Genomic DNA, 18,431 nt, shown 5'->3' with positions numbered 1-18,431 from the left:
CCGTGTAGCACAGCGTGTAGTGCCGGCGAAGTTGGAAGCACCGTCGAGCGAGAATGGGTGCAAATTACAGTTTTGGCTGCGTCTCCGGCCCCTCTTGATCTCGATCGGTAGAGGCCGTGCCGTCAAAGAAGTATTCAAAGGCACGAGCGAAGTGTCCAACGAAAGCGCCCTGCCGCGCCGGTGTCTGCGAGAAACAAATTCGGGAGGGGGGCCAATCTTCCGCTGAAAGTTGGCGGCGCGGTGATCTTGGTCAGGGACGGGCAAGCTGGCGTGGCCCTGTAGCCGCCGGTTGGGTTTTGGCGCTCCGTGGAATTTGGGGAAGGCCAAGCACCAAGGTAGAGGAAAGGTACTTGGAAGAGGGTGCGATACCGACTCTAGGACCAGGGGGGCGCGGCGATTCCAGGCCCGCTCGGCGGCGTTGGTCGTCCATGCCCCTATGGAACATGGCATTGCACTGTGCCTCGTTCTCGTCCGCGGTCCTGTTGCCCTGTAGCCTGTGGCTCTCTCTCTCTCTCTCTCTCTCTCTCTCTCTCTCTCTGCCGGGTGCCCAATGTCTTTGAACGGTGCAAGTCAGGCCATGTGGATATGGCCCGATCACGCTTTCCGCCCTTCTCATTGCGGTGTGGGCCAATGCCCGGCGTGCGGCGGGCCTGGCAGGGTTTGTGACTCTGCGCTGCCGAGGCGAAAGCGCTGTAGCAATCGGCGGGCCCGGCATTGTCGCAGGACAGTGGGAAGTACCTTGGGACAGGTCGGGTCCAAATGACAAGCTCGGAGGATGTGCAGTGTCAGCCAGGACTCGTTCTCACGTTGGTTGCGCTGCCAGTACAGGAGGAGAGTCGACTTTTGAGGCTATTCGACTAGGCTGGCGGGAGATGGGCGCATTGCTTGTAACGGTAGGCAATGGCGGCGCAGGTCGTAAGGGAACATGGTGAGACTGAGGGACGGTCTGCCCACAAGACGGACGGCGAATTCGCTGGGCTTGTAAACGAACGGGATTGCGACCGGTCGACGGCGGAGGCAGAGGACGGATGGATGCGAGACGCGAAATGTGTCGGGGACGTATGCCGCAGACACTGTGTCGAGACTGTACGAAGTATGCGCATCGTTTTGGCTTTCGGGCGACAGCCGGGCTGGGGCTGGAGGGGGGACTTCATTTGTGCGTTGGGCAGAACTATTGGAAATGCCATGATGGTCGCGTCGAGTGAAGCTTGGAGGAGAGCTTGAGAGGAGAGGGAAGAGAGGCAGAGGACAAACTCCAACGAACCTGAGGGAAGATTCACACATTCTTTGTCGCTCCTTCTCTCCAATATCAGTTGTTCAAAAAGAAAAAGAGAAGGAACATTTGGAAGAGACCCGAGGCAGGTGCCTGCCGCGGGAACATGCCAGATTCTCAGGGCAGGCGTGTCAGGCAACGCAAGCGCGCAGACGCTGAGGCAGGTACCGATTTGATGGAACTTGGAGGGAAGGCAGATACGGGCAACCTGGAACCTGGAAGGAAAGAGAGAGGGGGGGGGGGGTAGGGCGGTACTTTGATGTTGGAGAATGAATGCCCGGGCTTATGAGTACCGGCCATGTACCTCCCTGTGACGGACATTGACGCGGAAGGCAGAATGGGCAGAGTGGGCCCCCTCGCTCCTGGTTTCCTTCCGTCTCTCCTCATTCAGCTCCGGCACCACCAGCCGATCCGCCCGTAAAACCTCAGCAAAGAAACCTCAGGCCCGCCCGTTTGTGGACAGTTGGTGAGGTGGCCCAGGGCAGGCAGGCAGCTCCTGCGGTCACTTGACCAATGTCTCTGCCGCTGCCTCTGCCTCTTTCCAGAATGCCATTTTTTCGCGCCTGCCCCCGAGGTTATGGAAATAGGTACGGTATCCGTAGGTACCTGTGTCTCCGTAGTGTTCCATTTCCACTCGGGTTGTTCCACACACTCCCCCTTAATCCCCACCCCCATTCACTCTTCACCTCTTTCTTGCACTTTCCACCACCTTGCCCCTTCCAAAAAGTCCGCCGACTGCTCCCGCTTCCGCAGGCCGTGACTTCCCAGCCCGCACCGAGCTTGGCCAGCCCTGAGTGGAGGCGACCATCTGGCGACATCCGTCCGTCGCATTCGGGGCGCAAGACCTCCTCCTTCAGTTTCTGTCGCCGTCTCCTCCACTCTTGCTCGGGTCCATGGAAGGAGCAGTAGGTAGCCAGGTGCAGCGGGATGAAAGAATAATCAGAAAGCGCGGCCAGATTAAATGGGATGAGAGAGGGAGGAAGTCAGGGACTCAAGTGCGCGCAGGGCAGTTGCAACGAATGCGAGGCCGAGGCCCGCCCGCCTTCCTCACCTCAACTCACGCCGTGTGCGCCTCCTTCCCCCGTGTCCACGTCCCGTCACCCGTGTGCCGGTTCCCTCTCGCTCTTTCCTCAGGTCGTCCACCTCCGCCTGTCTTTCCATTTCCCCCATCAACGTCCACCTCTTTATTCCTTTCGCCTACCTTAGATAATATGATATTCTCCTGTGTCTGATGACCAAGGCCATCTGGATCATTTTACATGAAACTCCCTTTTTCCAAATCCGATTTTTCCACTTCTTTCCCTCTTTACCGTCAAAGGTACGGGATACTTCATTCTTCCCCCCCGCTTGCCCTCCGTGCGGCATGCCCTCTTTCCCGGGCTCTCTCTGCCCTACCACACCCCCCTACCCCTACTCTTGACACCCCTCCCCATCTCTCGTACTCCACTCCTTCCTTCCTCCTCTTCCAACCACCGAAACCTGAGGACCACCGCCCGGATTTTTCGCCCACCACCGAGAAATCGCGGCCGACCCGTGCCCTCCGATTCTCTTTTCTTCGTCTTCCACCACAGCACAATTCTGGCAGTACCAAAAACCCCACAACCACTTCAATCTTTTCAACAAAACAAACATCACCACCCTCTCCCGACGCCGTTCCGGATCCAAGTCCAGCCAAGTGCGACCCTTTTACCCCGTTGCCATCGGCCGCTGTGGGCGTTTTCCCCCGTCGCCTCTGCCCCCTTCCTGGGCCTGACGCCGCCGCCCGCCCTCGCCCGCTACCTCCTGCCTGGGGGTCTCGCCTTCTGGAGCCACCCTTCTCCATAATCTCGGCGCGACGGGTCGTCTTTTCTCTGCGTCACCCGGCCCCAAAACTCTCTTCTCTTCCGGAGCCCCCCTCAACAAAACACTCCTCCTCCCGCGACCCTGACACCCCCGAACTCTCCCTTCTTTTCCTCCTTTCTTCAACTTCACCTCGTCAACCCTCCGGCTTCCTAACGCCGACCATCGCCGTGACTTCTGCGGAACGTCGTCACCTTACTGGGACCACGACATCATCCCACAATCCAAGCAAGCTCTTCTCAGTGCTCACTTGAGTGGATCAAGTAGTGATCGCGTCGCGTCTACTCATTCACCTCCGGTTGACCACGCGCATCTGGGTTTCACCACACAAACCCTACTCCGTACCGCCTTCATCTTTTCGTCGGCGCTCTCTCTCTCTACTCTGCCCTGTGTAGACAAAAGACAACAGGCCCCATCATCAAGCGACATCGCTACTCATCAACACTGGTTCGCATCTCTACTACTGCTGCACAACACATTCAACCTCACACATTACCGCACCATGTCGGCCAGCGTCGTGCGGTCTACCGCCCTCCGAGCCGGCGGCGCCTGCGTGCGCTGTCGCAAGGGCAAAACCAAGTGTGTCTACGAAAACGGTCGCGCTCCTTGCAAGAACTGCGCCAAGGGCATGCACGAGTGCTATTTGCCCTCCGAGTCCATGGCCCATCATCACGGCCAGTCGCCCGCCCGTCATACCGCCGCTCATCGCCCTGCGCGTGAGAGCCTGCCTGCCTCGGTTCCGGCCGGTGATGTGCGCGCCGCCAACCCGGCCTCGACCTCGTCTCGTCACGTTCAGACTCCCGAGAAGTAAGTTTACAGCTTGTTCTTCACATTCAGCATCTCCATCATCTGCCTGTCCTCTCATTCACTGCCTCCGCCGCCTTGTCCCAGGCTCGCGCGGCGCACACTTTTTGCGCTTGGCACCTAGTTAGTTGCCTTGCGCGCGCCGTGTGCCGGGTGTGCTATTCTCGTCTTTCGGCTGTGTCGCCGCCCACCGCCGCCGACCAGGGAGGGAGCTCGGCCCCCCTACTGCATGCGGCCTGGACGCGGTGGCTTGTTCGTTTCCCTTCCTCATCACACACGCGCGGTCATCTCTTGTTCTTCTCTGCCCCCCCCCCTTTTGTTCCGTCTGCCCAAGTGCTCTCCCCCTTGTTTCTTTTTTCCCCAAGATTTGTCTGCCATTGCTTCGATCTTCCCGAAGACGGCGTTCCGTCTCCAACCGACGGCATCTCCCACCGCCGCTAGCTTGGCCTCGGAGCCGCCTTCTGACGGCGGGCTTTCCCTCGATCCCACAAGCTTCCAATATCCATTTTCGCATACCCGTACTATCCCCCCCTACATCCTCCCCATCCTCATTTCCCGAGTCACATCCCCGTCTCCGCCACTTTTGGCACTCCACCCTTCTTCTCATCCGGGCCAGTGGCCGGGATATCTTGTTTCACGCCCCCCGAACGCAAACACGGGCGCAAAAAGAAAGGAACACGAATGCTGACCTCATCCCCGCCAGACTTACACCGGAGCTCATCCAAGAATGCGAACGCGTCATTTCCAAGACGTACCCGGCCTGCGTTGCTTTCCACAAGCCTTCGTTCATCCAGCAGCTCAAGAACGCCTCTCTGGACCCGGCCCTCATTTACGCGCTGCTCACCTGCGCCGCTCGGTACGTACCTTTGTTCTCGGGTCTTCCGTTCCCCGACATGCCAATTTCCTCCCTGTTTTGGTGTTACACCACGTCCCCCCCCCCCCCCCCCCCCCCCCGCAATGTCCGGCTTTTTTTTTTGTGGGTGGCGCGGCCTTCCGTTCGGAAGTCTCGTGTCGGCTCGCTTAGCTCCAATTGTCCGGACTTGGGCCGAAAGTGTCACCACCTTTTTCATTGTGGTCATTGTCTTTGGCCCCGACTGGAGTCGCCGTGCTGGCTGTACACACAATAGCGAACTTTCAGCGGACGAACACCCCCGGCTAACCTTGTTCTCCCTCCTGCAGAAGCTCCCCTACCTTGATTAGACGCTATGGCGGGCAGTCCGGTGCTACTGGTGCTGCCGAGCACTTCGCAGCCAAGGCCATGGGCATCATCAACCAGAACCTCGATACTCCCAGTCTCGCTGAGATTCAGGCCATCTGCTTGATCATCATTCACGAGTGGGGTTCCCGCAATGCTGTTCGTGCCTACATCTACTTGGGCCAGGCTAGTCGCATGGTCCAGATGTACCGCATTCTCCACAGCCACCATGCGGCCGTCAGTGATGCCGATAGGTTCCTTCAGGACGAGTCGTTCCGCCGTGTGCTGTGGCTGCTGTACATTCTCGACTGCTTGCTTACCAGCACGCCCGGCCGCCAGCCGGCATTGTCCGCCAACGACACGGCTGATGTCTCTCTGCCCTGCTCCGACATGAACTTTGCCTTTGGCAACGCCGTCTATGTCCAGACCATCAACCTTTCAGACCCGTCTCGGATGCCTTCTGGCTCCCGTACCGATGAGGTCGGTGAGTTTGGTCAGATTGTCATGGCTACTCGCATATGGCGCGACGTGGTCCAGATGCTGATGACCACAACCACGGAGACCTTCAACGACAATGTCTGCACTACTCTCATGGGTGAGATTGAGCGCCTTCGCGCCTCTCTGTCGATGCAGTACGTCGACAAGCCAGGCCAGATCAACCTGCACATCACCATGGGCTCTGGTTTCACATATGCCATGCTGCACTGCATGCTTCACTGCGCATCCATCTTCATCAACCGCCGTCGCCTGCTGCAGTATGTTACTGCGCCTGGCTTCAATTTGGAGAGCTGGCGCCTCACCCCCCAGTGCCACGAGATCATTGATAGGCTCTTTACCTCGTGCCACAGCACCATCGCTATGCTCACTGCTCTCGAGACCGGGTTTGACAAGGAGGGCATTATCTGCTTCCCCATCTTCATGCTCTTCTCGTCCTTCACTGCCAGTGCCACTGTCGCCTACCTGTCTCTGAAGGGCTTGACCCCCCCTAATGCGGTCGAGACTGCTGGGCATATTGTGCGCGATGGCCTCCACTTCATGCAGGATGGAGTTGATACCTGGCCTCTGATCAGCTCGTGGCTGCGTCACCTTGCCGTCATGCATAGAGTGCTGGGCAATGATGCTGTCGCTGGCAGCCCCAGTGTCGCAGGCACCTCTGTTCCTCCCACCAGCGCCCCGCCTGCCGACCAGGCGTCTGTTAAGGACGAAGCCGCCTCGAACCCAGACACCAACCCTGACGCCATGGACTACGACCAGACCTCCAACTCCAACGCTGGCACCGGCGTCCCCGCTCCTCCGGGTCCTGCCAACAACCACACTGCCTCTGTGAGTGAGAGTGGCCGCGAGAGCGTCCGCGAGAACGGTCGCGAGAGCGGTCGCGAGAGCGAGAGCGAGCCCCCCGCGCCTCAGCCGCGTCGCCCCGGTGTTACTACCATCAACGGCGGTTCCGGCGGTGTTGGTACGCCGGCTTCTGTCAGCCCGCCTCCTCCCCAGCAGGCCGAGATCAAGCAGTCCACCGAGATGCTTTCTCAGCCTCATATTGGCAACGGCGTGGCTTCTGCCGAGCCTGCTGCTCCTGTGCCCCAGGATATGACGGCTAGCGAACTTTGCTCCGCATTCGAGCGACAGTTGCTCGAGCTCGACGACCTCGCCGCCTTCATGGGTGGCGGAGTTTGACTCACCTCTTGATCAAACTTGACCCGTTTATGGAGAGACTTCCAATTCTATTAACAAAACACGACAACGCCTCGGCACAATTTCAGACCGACACATTGTACAGTACGAAAAAAATACCCTGCGGATGCCTTTTTTGTTCTTGCGCCGGGCAGTCTCTCGAAATCGTTCCTGGGTGGGATGATTGTGCTTTGATGCCTAGGTGGTCGTGGTACGCACTCGAAGTCTGGGGCATTATGGTATTTAGGGGTAACACTTCCATGAGCCCCCTTCATTGGGAGCAACTGATGTGCTTCTCCTGTGGGAAGGAAAGTAATGAGTTCTCATTTCGGCGTTGGAGGTGGTTCGTCAACGGTAGGCTGCGGCCAGCTCTACGGAGTCGTTGATCTTTATGGTTTTTTTTCCCCTGCGATGAAGCAACATCTGAGGATCTTGTGATTGCCTCATTTGAGGTTATGCTGCGTTAGTAAAATGCACCATTATGGCGTTAGGTCCGAGTTGCATGGTAACTTTTAATCGAATACCCATGGCACACTACATCTTGTCTTGCATCTCATGTCAACCTGTGCCGTTCACAGTTCCTGGCCACATGTGATGTACGCTGCCGCAATCGCCGTCGCTGTAAACTTCTATTCTGGACGTCAGAGACAGGGCGACTGTGAGAGTAAAAAACCGATTCCACGGTTCCGTGACCAGCAGGGGGCGTATCCTTCACCAATCCTCATGGAACAAGATCTCATAGGCGTAATACCGAATGGGGTCGAGATCGAAACCCAATCTCACATACCCATCTTTCGTCTTGCTAAAGATCGTATCAGGCTGATGTAATATATAGACCTTATTCCAAGGTACGCGAACGGATTAAAGTGTTCCTGGCGGGCGGCCTGAGTTTGTTAGTGGATGAGACCAGGAGCGGGGCCTGGAGCGAGAGCGGACTTCGGCGTTCGGCCCAACTCATATCCCTGTTCCCGCCCAGGCGCCATACGCAAGCCACATGCAAGCCTCAGGATCACCTCCAGCCGGCATGACAACATTGGAGGCTGTCGTCAGCAGAAGCGGCCGGGTTTCAACGTCTTCGCCTTCAACTCCGCTCGCCAACGTACATATGCCGCAAGGTCCTCGAACGTCGCCCACACCATCCAAGGCCCAAACCCGGCGGGTTTCGAAGTCCAATCCTCTCCTGTTCACTCATCGCTCATTGTTCCCCCTTCCCACTTCCCTTCTCGTTGGTCTCACACTTTCTGCACTCCATCCAAACGGCATTTGCGATACCAAACGGACATCTGAAGCCCGTTCAACGCTTGGTGTGTATTGTGTATGTGTGTTTCGTTGGCTGCGAATATCGTGAGACAAACAGATACAGAGAGAGAGAAACACACGCGAGAGATTGATCGCCTGCAGCCGGAAAGCTTAGCAGGGCGATTTTTTTTTTGCCCGCCACCAACCCCGGGACCTGGCCTGGCACCACCGTGACCATCACGCAACACATACGCCGCTCAACCAAGTCCGCTCGTCGCCCGCAACCCCGGGGCAAGGCTTTCCGGATTCTCGGCCCGCTTACGAAAGAAAGCAAAGCTCTGCAGTTACAGAGCACCTTACGAAGTACCTTATCCTCTTTTTACCTGTCTTCTTAACCGGCATACGGTACAGGGGGCATTTCGCCTCTCCCCCAAAATCGAATCCCGGATGCCGACGGGGATCGAAACCCGCGACTCGGCGGCCGCCGAGTCGGTCAACGGCGGCATCGCCGCACCCTACGGCCGGGCCTGCACCAACTGCTCCCGCGCAAAGTGCAAATGCATCCTCCGCCCCGTCGGTGGGGCCTGCGAGCGGTGTCACCGGCTGGGCAAGTCGTGCCAGCCGAGTAACCCCATCCGGAAGCGCTCCAAGAAGCCGCCGTCTAGCCGGACCGCGCAGCTGGAGGAGAAGCTTGATGGGCTTGTCACGCTGCTGAGGCAGTCGGGTAGGCCGAACTTGTCGTCTGAGTTGGGGGTTGATGTTCATCTTTCTGGGGGGTCTGTTTCCTCTTCGTCTGCGACGGCTGCTGCTGCTGCTGCTGCTGCTGCGGCGGCGGCGGCGGCGGCGGCGGTGGCGGCGAGGAGGCAGTCCTCTGAGATGGGAGATATGCACGGCGCCGGTGGTGGAGGTGGAGGATTCGACTCAACGCAGCATTTCGGCAAGAGTGATCGCAGGGACCGAGGGGCTTCGCTGCCAACGCCGACGCAGACTGCTAGCCCAGAGGAACCCGGGTACGGCGACGAACTACCCTCCCCAGACGAGGCGGAGGCACTCTTTGAGGCGTTCCGCGGGCAGAACCTAAAGTATTTCCCGTTTCTCCACTTCAAGGCCACGATGACGGCCGAGGAGCTGCGCGGCGAGAGGCCGTTTCTGTGGATCTGCATCATGACTATCGCGTCGAGGGTGTCGAGCCAGCAGCTTGCGCTGGGGCAGCGAGTGCGGCAGATTGTGAGCCATAAGCTGCTTATTGAGAATGAGAGGAGTATTGATTACTTGCTCGGGTTGTTGGTGATCTTGGGATGGTCAGTTCAAGTCACGTTCGTGTTTTCTGCTCTCTCTCTCTCTCTGCTTTTGATGAGATGGCTACAAATTTGGTCGGTTGTCGCTGACATTTCAGGTCTGCTTTTAGGGCGAATCACCAGCTTGGGAACAAGCCGTTCATGTGCTTGTTTTGTCAGATTGCGATTGGTCTCATCTTCGACTTGGGAATGTCCCGTGACCCCTTGGACAACTTGAATCCTTTTCTTTGCTGGAAGGCTGCTCAGGAGAGGGCTGATAGGGAGAAGACTGGGGCCGTGGGGCAGACTTTGTACGTCAAGTCGCAGATGCCGCGGACGATGGAGCAGCGGAGGGCTGTGGTTGCGTGCTATCTCATCTCATCAGCGTATGTCCCCCGAACCCCGTTTACCTAGTCGATGACCATCGGCACAGGCTGAGACAGGCGAGGCTAACCCCCCCTCCCCCCCAATGTAGTGTCGCGAGCTTCTTGGGCAAGATGGACCCCTTGCGCTGGACACCGCACATGGACGAGTGTCTGCAGGTTCTTGACGAGCAGCCCGAATCGCCTTCAGACCGGACCCTCGTCGCGCTGGTCAGAATGCAGCTACTCAAGGAGGAGGCCGGCAAGCTTTCCGCGGCATGGCGTCCCGAGAACACGTTCGACATTGTGGATGCGCACAAGACGCCGCCTGCCATGTACGTCAAGCTTCTCCAGAGGCAGCTCCAGCAACACATCCAGAGCCTGCCGTCAGAGCTCCAAAGCACAGGTTAGTTTCCCAACCTCGTTCTCGTCACTATACCATCTGCTTCTTGTTTCAACGGCGGCTTTCTAACACCTCTCACCAGACACAATCATCGCCCAACTCCACTGCACAGAACTCTCCATCCAAGAAATCGCCCTCTCCAACAAAACAGCCACCTGCGTACCAGCCAACCTCCCCGACGTAGCCCGCCTCGACATCCTCTACGCCTGCCTGTACGCCGTCAAAGCCTGGTTCGACCACTTCCTCACCCTCCCGCCCGCGGCCTACTACACCACCCCCTTCCTCACCTTCGCCCAGCTCTCCCACTGCACCATCGCCCTCTACCGCCTCTCGGTGCTCGAAGACCCGGTCTGGGACCGCGCGAGCGTAAGGTCGACGATTGATCTCATTGCGACGCTGGACGAGATTGGGGACCGGTTTATGAGGGTTTGCAGCGAGGCTGGGTTGAATGTCGATGTGGAGGAGGGGAATGCGTTTGCGAAAGCTGTGAAGACGATTAAGGGGCTCAAGGGGACTTGGGAGGCTGCTATGGCGCCGTTGGCCAAGGTTGATGCGCCTTCGGCGGCGGGGGTTGATGGGACGGGGGTGCTTGGGGGTTTGATGGGTGGTGGTGCTGGGGTTGGGGAGGTTGAGTTGGGGCAGTTTGGGTTGGATTTGATGGATAATCGGTGGTTTACGGATATTTTTACGCCGTTTGATTTTTAGGGGGGTTTTGTTGGGTGCATGTGTTTTTTTTTGGTGTACTGGATGGATGGATGATGGGAAAGGATGTATCATGAGTATAACATGGGCATGGGCATGGGCTGGGCTGGGCTGGATTGGGTTGGGTTTGGACTTTCGAGTCTGGCGTTGGTAGTGGGAGATTCGGTCATGGGTTTGTATCACCGCTCCTTGATTGGTTGGGATGATGAGTACTTGATGTACTCTTTGGGATATAAGATGAGATTGGGTGTACGAGTTTGTGTACGTCTGTCGCATATTGTAATGAGACTGGATACCTTGAATGAGTTGATGCTGGACTCTGGTGACTTTTGCCTGAGTGATGACGAGGAGGATCACATGGTATCGTGGACGACTACGAGAAAAGGTCCAGCATGAGGTTGACATGAACACGTCGGATCCTAGTCTCTCCAATGGAATACTTTAGGCGTCGTCGTGTGGTCCCATGATATCTCTCTGCTTGAGACCTCAAAAGCCCGTCGGTCTCGATTAGTATGATAAATGTTGCGACATTCGCCTCGACGGAGGTGAAAGTGTCGAAACGCGGGCAGGCCGGACTTTTATTCACCCGCCTAATTGTTATCACGCCCTCGTCTTGCTACCACAATATCCCTCAAACTTGTATGAACGTTTCTGTTCTGCGTGGTCTAGGCCGATTAGATGATTCCCCCCAAAGTTTTCATCGAATGCTTGGCGGGCGTTGGCCAAGGCGCCTCTTTCCCGAGATTATTCGATGGCGCTATCGAGCGGCCCGATGTCGACATATACCCCAAGCTTCAAAGGAACCGAAAATCCACGCGTCTTGTCCTCTCGGAGAAGGTAGGTTGCAAATGATGGGTCCCCCAAGAAAACCTTGGCTTTCTACATATCGATGGCGTTTTGAGATGTTTGATCGATATCAACGGCTTTTCCGTTGCAGCAAGGTTTCAGGGACGGATTTACAGACCGTTGCTCTGGAGGCGCTTGCCAAGCTTCCCTTTGACGCGATGAAATTACCGCGTTTTTAGTAGGACGGGATCATGGTTGGTTGGGTTACGCCGCAATTAGGTGATGTCTTGGTGAGCCGTTCAGAGATGATATATGAAGGGGGGATGGTAAGCCAAGTCTTGCCTCACGCAATGATCACCTCGTGTTTGACGCTTGGCCAATCCATCTTGGGACGGTGATCCGACGGATGGAAAATAGAGAGGCAAATGGGTTGAATTTTGCGGCTCTAGACCAGAATGTGATTGCTTGTCTGCCTCATTGGAGTCACTGCCGTGCGTGGCTGAAGTCAGAAGCAGTCGCCAGATGGCACGAGCAGGGCCGATATTATGCCCCTTCAAGATCGCGAGAACCTCGGACTAAGGTAGGCAGTCGCAGACCAATTACCGCCTCTATTAATTAGTTGTCCGTTACACGCAACAGCGTCTCGGACTTCAGCTGAAGACTTACCGCGTGTCGCAAACCACTTCAGGCGCGGAGCTATCCTCAACTGCCAGAACGTTGGTACCGGATAGTTACCGGATGTCGTCATTTACCCTCGGTGTTACTCCATCGCAGCCTACCAACAGACATCCACAAAACCAGTGGACATGCCGCGCGGGGGTGGGTTCGGCGCGGGTAACACACGTCCTGGCACATCCGATTTGAGCGAATCCACGGACGTTCACGGTTCGAAGGAAGGGAAGAGACTAGGGGCGAGCCACGGTGGGAACGCCTCTTCGCGGTGGTCCCCTTGGGTCGGGGAAACCCGTCCGTTCGCCTTTCCATCTCAAGTTTCTCCATCGCTGTTGGGACGCTACAATCGCGCATGTCGGCATGTAGTGTAGGTGTAGGACGGGGGTGGTAACGGCTGCCACTTTGCACCAGCTTCAGCTCTAGCCAAGCCGCGTGCCCAGGTCGGTCTATCCGGCTGGATTTCCCAAAGTTCAAGGGACCTGGCCCTCCTTCATTGCGTGCTTCTGTGCCTCTTGGGGTTTTCCCAATGCCAAGGTGACCAATGTCGACTTGTCAAGCACGCAAGCTAGCTGGAAGCATGGATCAGGAATATTGGGCCAAGAGATATCGATTGTGTGATTTTGTACCCCCGTTATGGTGCCTGCGAACATGAATCGGGGACGGATGGCGGGAGGGCATTACTTGTAGAACGACGTGGGGAGACCGGAGACATCTGTATATATGTATCTCCGTCCACGCGACCATGGCTTTCATGTAGAACTCTGTTGAAGATCTATCTCCGCTTTGGTCTGTTTGAACTCACCCGGGTCCTCATCCGCGTGCCACTTGTGGCTCCATCAAACTTGAACGGCAGTCGATCAAATCCATCTTTCGCAAAAGATTGGGCACAATTACTTCGACAATGGTATTTTCGAGGCTATTCCCGAGCGACAAGTCGGGCGGCGCCGACGCGACTGTACGCGCCGACCCTGAGGCCAGCGACTCTGAGCCGTCCATCATTCACGATGGCGATCTTGCGTACACTAGAGTCAAGGGAGGTAATGGCTCCAAGCCGTCATACCAGGAGGCCGTTGGTGCTCCTGTCGAAGCGGAATCGCCGTTGGGGTACCATGTCAACTGGTTGGCTATTATTTTCTTGAATATCAATATGATGGTTGGGACTGGTGTCTTTTCTACTCGTAAGTTGGCCCTGGCCCTGTTGCTCCTGTGACAAGTCTATCGGAGCATGCCTCCATGGAAGTTATGGTATGCTGACTTTGTTACGGTATAGCTGCTAATATCCTCAACAGGACGGGCTCGATTGGTCTGGCCTTGATATACTGGGTGATTGGATTCCTCATGGCCTCGGCTGGCTTCAGCGTCTACCTCGAGTTGGCCAGTTACTTCCCCAACCGCAGTGGTTCGGAGGTTGTCTACTTGGAACAGCAGTACCCTCGCCCGAAGCACTTCTTCCCCGTTGCTTTTGCGGTCCAGTCGGTGATTCTATCGTTCAGCAGTAGTAATGCAGTCGGTAAGTGAACATGGCATGAAGAGGATCTATGTCGAGTCGCGAAAGAAAGGCTGACAGCTTGATAGTTCTGTCCAGGTACCTGTGGAGAATGGCCGATATCACGCCCTCAGAGTGGCAGATGCGAGGCGTCGCGATCGCAGCGTACACCCTCGCCGTCATCTGCGTTCTCGCACACAACAGATACTCCCTCTGGCTCGTAAACTTCATCGGTGTCTTGAAGCTTCTGACCCTCGTCTTGTCAGTGACTGCCCAAAACCCAACCCAAACTTCCCGCCGCAACTAACACTCACCCCCTTGTAGCATCTCCATAGCAGGCCTCGTAGTCCTAGGCGGCAACATCAAACACATCCCCGACCCAAAAGCAAACTTCCGCAACGCCTTCGAGGGCACAACCAGCAACGGAAACGACCTCTCCAACGCCCTCGTCAGCATCATCTTCTCGTACGCGGGCTACTACAACGCCTTCAACATGACCAACGAGATCAAGAACCCGATCCCCACCCTGAAGAAGAACGGCATCATTTCGCTGACGACGGTGGCGATCCTCTACATGCTCTGTAACATTGCCTACTTTGCTGCTGTGCCGAAAGCTGAGTTCAAGGAGGCGAGCGAGATTGCGGCGGCGGTGTTCTTTTCAAAGTTGTTTGGCGGGAGCAAGGCTGCTGCGAATGTGTTGAATTTCTTGGTGTTGTTGAGTGCTTTTGGGAATTTGTTGGCGGTGTTGATTGGATCTTCGCGTATGATTCGTGAGATTGGACGGTGAGTACGCGCTCTTTTTGGATTGAGCCTTTGCTGACTTCAGGATTTAGACAAGGTGTTCTTCCTTTCACCAACTTCTGGGTCTCGACTAGGCCCTTTGGAACACCCTTGGGTCCGTACATGTTGAAGTGGACAATGACCTTCATCATGATCGTCGCGCCCCCTGCTGGCGATGCCTTCACTTTCGGTATGGCCTCATTCCCAGGGATCCTACTAATCCATGCTATGAACCCTTCATTGACACAATATCAGTCGTCGATCTGGCCAGCTACCCAAGCGCAATGTTCAACTTCGCCATGACCTTCGGTGTCTTCGTCCTCCGGCGCCGCCGCCAGCGATCCGGCATCAGCCGCTCAGAGTTCCGCGCCTGGGACTTTGTCGTCATCTTCTTCCTCGCCATCCAGGTCTTTGTCCTGGCAATGCCGTGGTGGCCGCCAAAGGGTGGCCCGTACGCGGGAAGCGTCAGCTTTTGGTATGCCACGTACTGCGTTGTGGGTATCGGCATGTGAGTGAACCCCTCCTTGTTCAGCTCTTTCTCGGATGTGGTCGAGACAAAGTTCGGATTCGAAATGAGAAGAAATTCGCTGACCTGGTTTGCGTTCTGTTAGCATCATTCTCTGCGTCCTGTACTACGTCTTCTGGATGTATGTACTCCCTCGCTGGTTGGGATACGAGATCCGCACGGAGATTGTCGAGGTCGATTCCAACGGCGCCAATACGCATCGCTTGGTTAGAGTTCCCAAGGCTGAGCTCGCTGCGTGGAATGATGTGCACGATGAGGCGGGCAACTTGAGGCGACGACACGTTACTACCGAGCTTGATTCTAGCAATTCCAACGAAAAGGGGATCTGAGTTTTGGGATACAGATGTTTGGCAAACCTTTGGATGGAAGGTCTTTCTGTCTAGGTGTGCTTAGGGTCTGCCCAATGGAGGAAGGAAGGAGGTACTCATGGTAGTAGTAGCACATAGTATTGGTCGTGCAACGTTGGTTCTTGTCAATATATAACCTTGCTCACTTGATTCGGCACCTCATACTTGCGTCATACGTGATCAAAGCCCTACTACGTACGTCTCTGACATCTCGGAGACCTACATCTTATTTGATGGTCTTCATCGGTGCATGTACCTGAGTCGTCATGTTCCCAACAGCCAATGGCTAGAGACCACCATATCCAAGCTCTATGTAGTCGGAGTCGAATCACAAGCTCACATCAAATGATGGTCGGCTCAAGCGTGTTCAATCGTATATCCTCACGATCCATCATCTTTCGGAAGCTAAGCCAAGTTGAGCACCCCTCAATCACTGCTACTCAGCGTTGGATGTGTACTTCAGTCGTCCTCATGATACCCTTATTGTCCCCAAAACCATGCCCCGTCTCCAAAATCAACTCCTCACTTCCCGACCTGTCGCCAAGACTATTCTTCTTCTGATACACAGCAACTGCCGCCGGGGTGTTATTTCCACCTTTTATAGTCGTACGGTAGAACTCTGGACTTGGTGAAAACGGCCCGTCCTCGAGTTCGTAGTCTGGCGCCCCCTGGCTTCCTTGTTCCCTATAGCCCTGTCTCCGAGCGGTGCCCGTGGTGATGTTTCCTGTTCTGCCGGATCGTCCCGTGGGGTATCGGTTTTCGTAAAGGTTATCGCTGTTGTAGTGACGGCTTGAAGATATTTTAAGGGCGCGGCCGACGAGGGGTTTTATCGCTGGCGCGCAGGCAGCGATGATGCCGAGGTTCAGTTGGAGACTGAAGGACGGTGCGTTAGCTTTGATTCGTTTTTGACAGTAGACATTGCGACGACTTACAAGCCCCAAAACTGGATACTTTGGTAGCTGGCAACACATATCAGCACTCCTTGTTCCTCAGCAAGCACTTGGAGAACTTACAAGGTCCCATCTTTGCTGCCCGGTTGCGCGATCTGATAGATGGCTTTGATGATGCCCATGACGACAGCCCTGGAATGGATTAGCTCTGGTGCTCGGCCTATGCGTAGACTGGGGCAAGACCTACAAGTATCCCAAACTGAGAACGACGACTAGATATACCCTCGTGCGCAACTTCATTTGCAAGACCCAGATGATTGGGACGGGAAGTGATGCGAAACAGACGTCGGTGAAGATGTTGAGCGCTGGCTTTCAATTAGCTTCCAAAGTGGCAAGAAAAGAACAGAATCTCGTCTCACCGGTGTTTACTAGCGCAAAGTTGACAAACAACTTGATGTTGTAGCACTTTGGCTTGAGACTCTTGTCCCAATATCCCTCCATCGGGCTACAATATAAGAAGAAGCTAAGCCACGCCATGATCGTATAAAGTACCACGAATACTAATGACATGTTAGATCAAAGTCAGGCGCCACAGTGTATAGGGCTGGATAGATATTGTACCAATCAAAGCCCATAGTGATCTCGAGTACCACTTGTTTTTACTAAGTCGTAGTAGTGATAAGGCAATGGAAATCTTAAGAAACGCGAGAGCGGCAATGGCGGATATAATCGATTGAAAGAAGCCGAATTTGGAAAAGAACACCTGGTCCGGCTTGCTGATGGTGTCTTTGTGTCTGCCAAGTCCGTAGAAAGCCTGAATAATGAAGATCATCATACCCCCGCCCAGCGCACAGAGCTGCTAAAGTTAGCATGGCTGCCCTTCTCCTGGTACCATAGCAACCTGGTCTTCTGGAGATGGCGTACCGTAGACATGATCATCATGTAATCGTCAATGCCTATCGTCTTTACGATAGCGGCGCGGGTATATGTTCGGAGCACGACAAAGACGAGAGCGAGAGCGTGGAAGGTCCCAGTCACGGCTAGGATCATGGCCGTATTGCTTTCCTTAGCACGCTCCGGGTCGACGGCCGTTGTGCTGGACATCGAAGACATTACGGCGGATGGCGCGGCTGCGCGGCGTCGAACAGACGCACAGATGATGAGAGGGGAGTCGAAGAAAGCCACAAAGGTTCAGGAGAGTGGGCACATTGAGCAGCGAGGGGATCTGCGGATTCTTTTAAGCATCTTGCTGTTCCATTTCGGCACTGCAGATTGGGGGCTCTTAATCCGTTCTGTAGGAAAAAAGGAACTGGATAGATGAAACCCGATCCACGGGGGCCACACTGCAGTAACCACGCACGCGGTACGGACGGGGCTTTTGGAGGGATGCAAGGAGATCACCCAACGGGGAGTCGGGGACTGTGAGAGGCAGCATCATTGGGTGACGGAATCGGACTCCGTACAAAGGGGGAATCTTCGTGCTGCCGCTCCAGCCTGCCTCGGGAAGGTGATACGTTGTGCCTTTCTAGACTGTGTTCCAGAGCAGGGAGGTTGATCCGTCCCTATCAGCCCATTGCCATTCGGCTTGGAAATTGACACCGAGTTCGCGAGGTGACTGCACAATTACTGTTTCTTCGAGAATTCTGTACCGGAGTTTTCCTTGTAGAGAAGTGGATCAACGGATGCAATGTGCTGCACCTACAGGATCGCCTAAGCAGGCAGTGGGCAGGATGTAGAATGAAAAGAGTGTGAAGGATCTCCCGGGGGCCACATGGATGCCTCCCACATAACGTGCCACCTTGTTGCAAACTTGCAGTACCGTGGAGCATCCGGAGGCAAGGCAGAGAGGAGTCAATTCCAGCTTGCCAAGACAGAAGATGACTGATGCCATGGAGCATATAAGCATAGGTAGATACTTTATCTTCGGCAATCATCCAGAGATTATTTGTTGGCGAGGAGCGGCGTCAAGGAGCGATATTGATCCTGCCACCCCAATCGGGCAGCAGAAATTCGTAAGTGCTCAAAGCCACGCTGCAAACTGTGTCGCGCCGAGGAAAAAGAGAGGAGATTAATGGGTTTCGACATCGGCCATCGAACCGAAGAGGGAATCTGTGCATGATCCCCGGTTGAAGAACCCAGCGGCACAGAAGAAAAGGAATAAATAAACCACAAGGTTGTT

The 18,431-nt window shown here is 55.5% G+C and overlaps 5 protein-coding genes across 5 annotated transcripts; 4 read left to right on the top strand and 1 right to left on the bottom strand.

Annotated features, from left to right (window-relative positions):
- Positions 1-3,490: 3,490 nt before the first annotated feature.
- On the top strand, positions 3,491-6,810 carry BDP81DRAFT_108560 (fungal-specific transcription factor domain-containing protein). The gene is made up of 3 exons (XM_060581445.1): positions 3,491-3,919; positions 4,620-4,772; positions 5,096-6,810. Exons 1-3 carry the CDS (start codon positions 3,615-3,617, stop codon positions 6,783-6,785), a joined length of 2,148 nt encoding a protein of 715 aa, XP_060440358.1. The 5' UTR covers positions 3,491-3,614; the 3' UTR covers positions 6,786-6,810.
- Positions 6,811-8,468: 1,658 nt separating this feature from the next.
- BDP81DRAFT_275588 (uncharacterized protein) lies at positions 8,469-9,086 on the top strand (the record flags this gene model as incomplete). The annotated part of the gene is made up of 1 exon (XM_060582963.1): positions 8,469-9,086. A coding segment is annotated over one exon (618 nt), but the record flags the coding sequence as incomplete, so codon positions are not given.
- A 48-nt stretch (positions 9,087-9,134) lies between these two features.
- Positions 9,135-10,768, top strand: BDP81DRAFT_330081 (putative Zn(II)2Cys6 transcription factor; the record flags this gene model as incomplete). Its single annotated transcript, XM_060585369.1, has 4 exons — positions 9,135-9,322; positions 9,430-9,684; positions 9,774-10,066; positions 10,146-10,768. The coding sequence occupies 4 exons, from the start codon at positions 9,135-9,137 to the stop codon at positions 10,766-10,768; spliced, it is 1,359 nt and encodes a 452-aa protein (XP_060440356.1).
- A 2,356-nt stretch (positions 10,769-13,124) lies between these two features.
- On the top strand, positions 13,125-15,448 carry BDP81DRAFT_409894 (high-affinity methionine permease; the record flags this gene model as incomplete). Its single annotated transcript, XM_060589093.1, has 7 exons — positions 13,125-13,401; positions 13,494-13,733; positions 13,799-13,970; positions 14,034-14,492; positions 14,543-14,679; positions 14,745-14,997; positions 15,101-15,448. The coding sequence occupies 7 exons, from the start codon at positions 13,125-13,127 to the stop codon at positions 15,342-15,344; spliced, it is 1,782 nt and encodes a 593-aa protein (XP_060440355.1). The 3' UTR covers positions 15,345-15,448.
- A 249-nt stretch (positions 15,449-15,697) lies between these two features.
- On the bottom strand, positions 15,698-17,365 carry BDP81DRAFT_409893 (uncharacterized protein; the record flags this gene model as incomplete). Its single annotated transcript, XM_060589092.1, has 7 exons — positions 15,698-16,235; positions 16,295-16,321; positions 16,376-16,444; positions 16,500-16,617; positions 16,672-16,812; positions 16,874-17,108; positions 17,177-17,365. The coding sequence occupies 7 exons, from the start codon at positions 17,363-17,365 to the stop codon at positions 15,803-15,805; spliced, it is 1,212 nt and encodes a 403-aa protein (XP_060440354.1). The 3' UTR covers positions 15,698-15,802.
- Between the last annotated feature and the right edge of the window lie 1,066 nt (positions 17,366-18,431).

Source organism: Colletotrichum phormii (genome assembly GCF_030913505.1).
Source record: "Colletotrichum phormii strain CBS 102054 chromosome Unknown BDP81scaffold_24, whole genome shotgun sequence".
Classification (NCBI taxonomy): domain Eukaryota; kingdom Fungi; phylum Ascomycota; class Sordariomycetes; order Glomerellales; family Glomerellaceae; genus Colletotrichum; species Colletotrichum phormii.
The sequence above is the reverse complement of the archived record's forward strand: the minus strand, read 5'-3'. Positions and strand labels throughout refer to the sequence as shown.

Excerpts from the sequence above, each read along its gene's own strand:
- BDP81DRAFT_108560 (XM_060581445.1), top strand. The coding sequence starts at position 3,615 with ATGTCGGCCAGCGTCGTGCGGTCTACCGCCCTCCGAGCCGGCGGCGCC. Across the intron at positions 3,920-4,619 it reads CACGTTCAGACTCCCGAGAA|ACTTACACCGGAGCTCATCC; the intron begins GTAAGTTTACAG and ends CATCCCCGCCAG. Across the intron at positions 4,773-5,095 it reads CTGCTCACCTGCGCCGCTCG|AAGCTCCCCTACCTTGATTA; the intron begins GTACGTACCTTT and ends TCCCTCCTGCAG.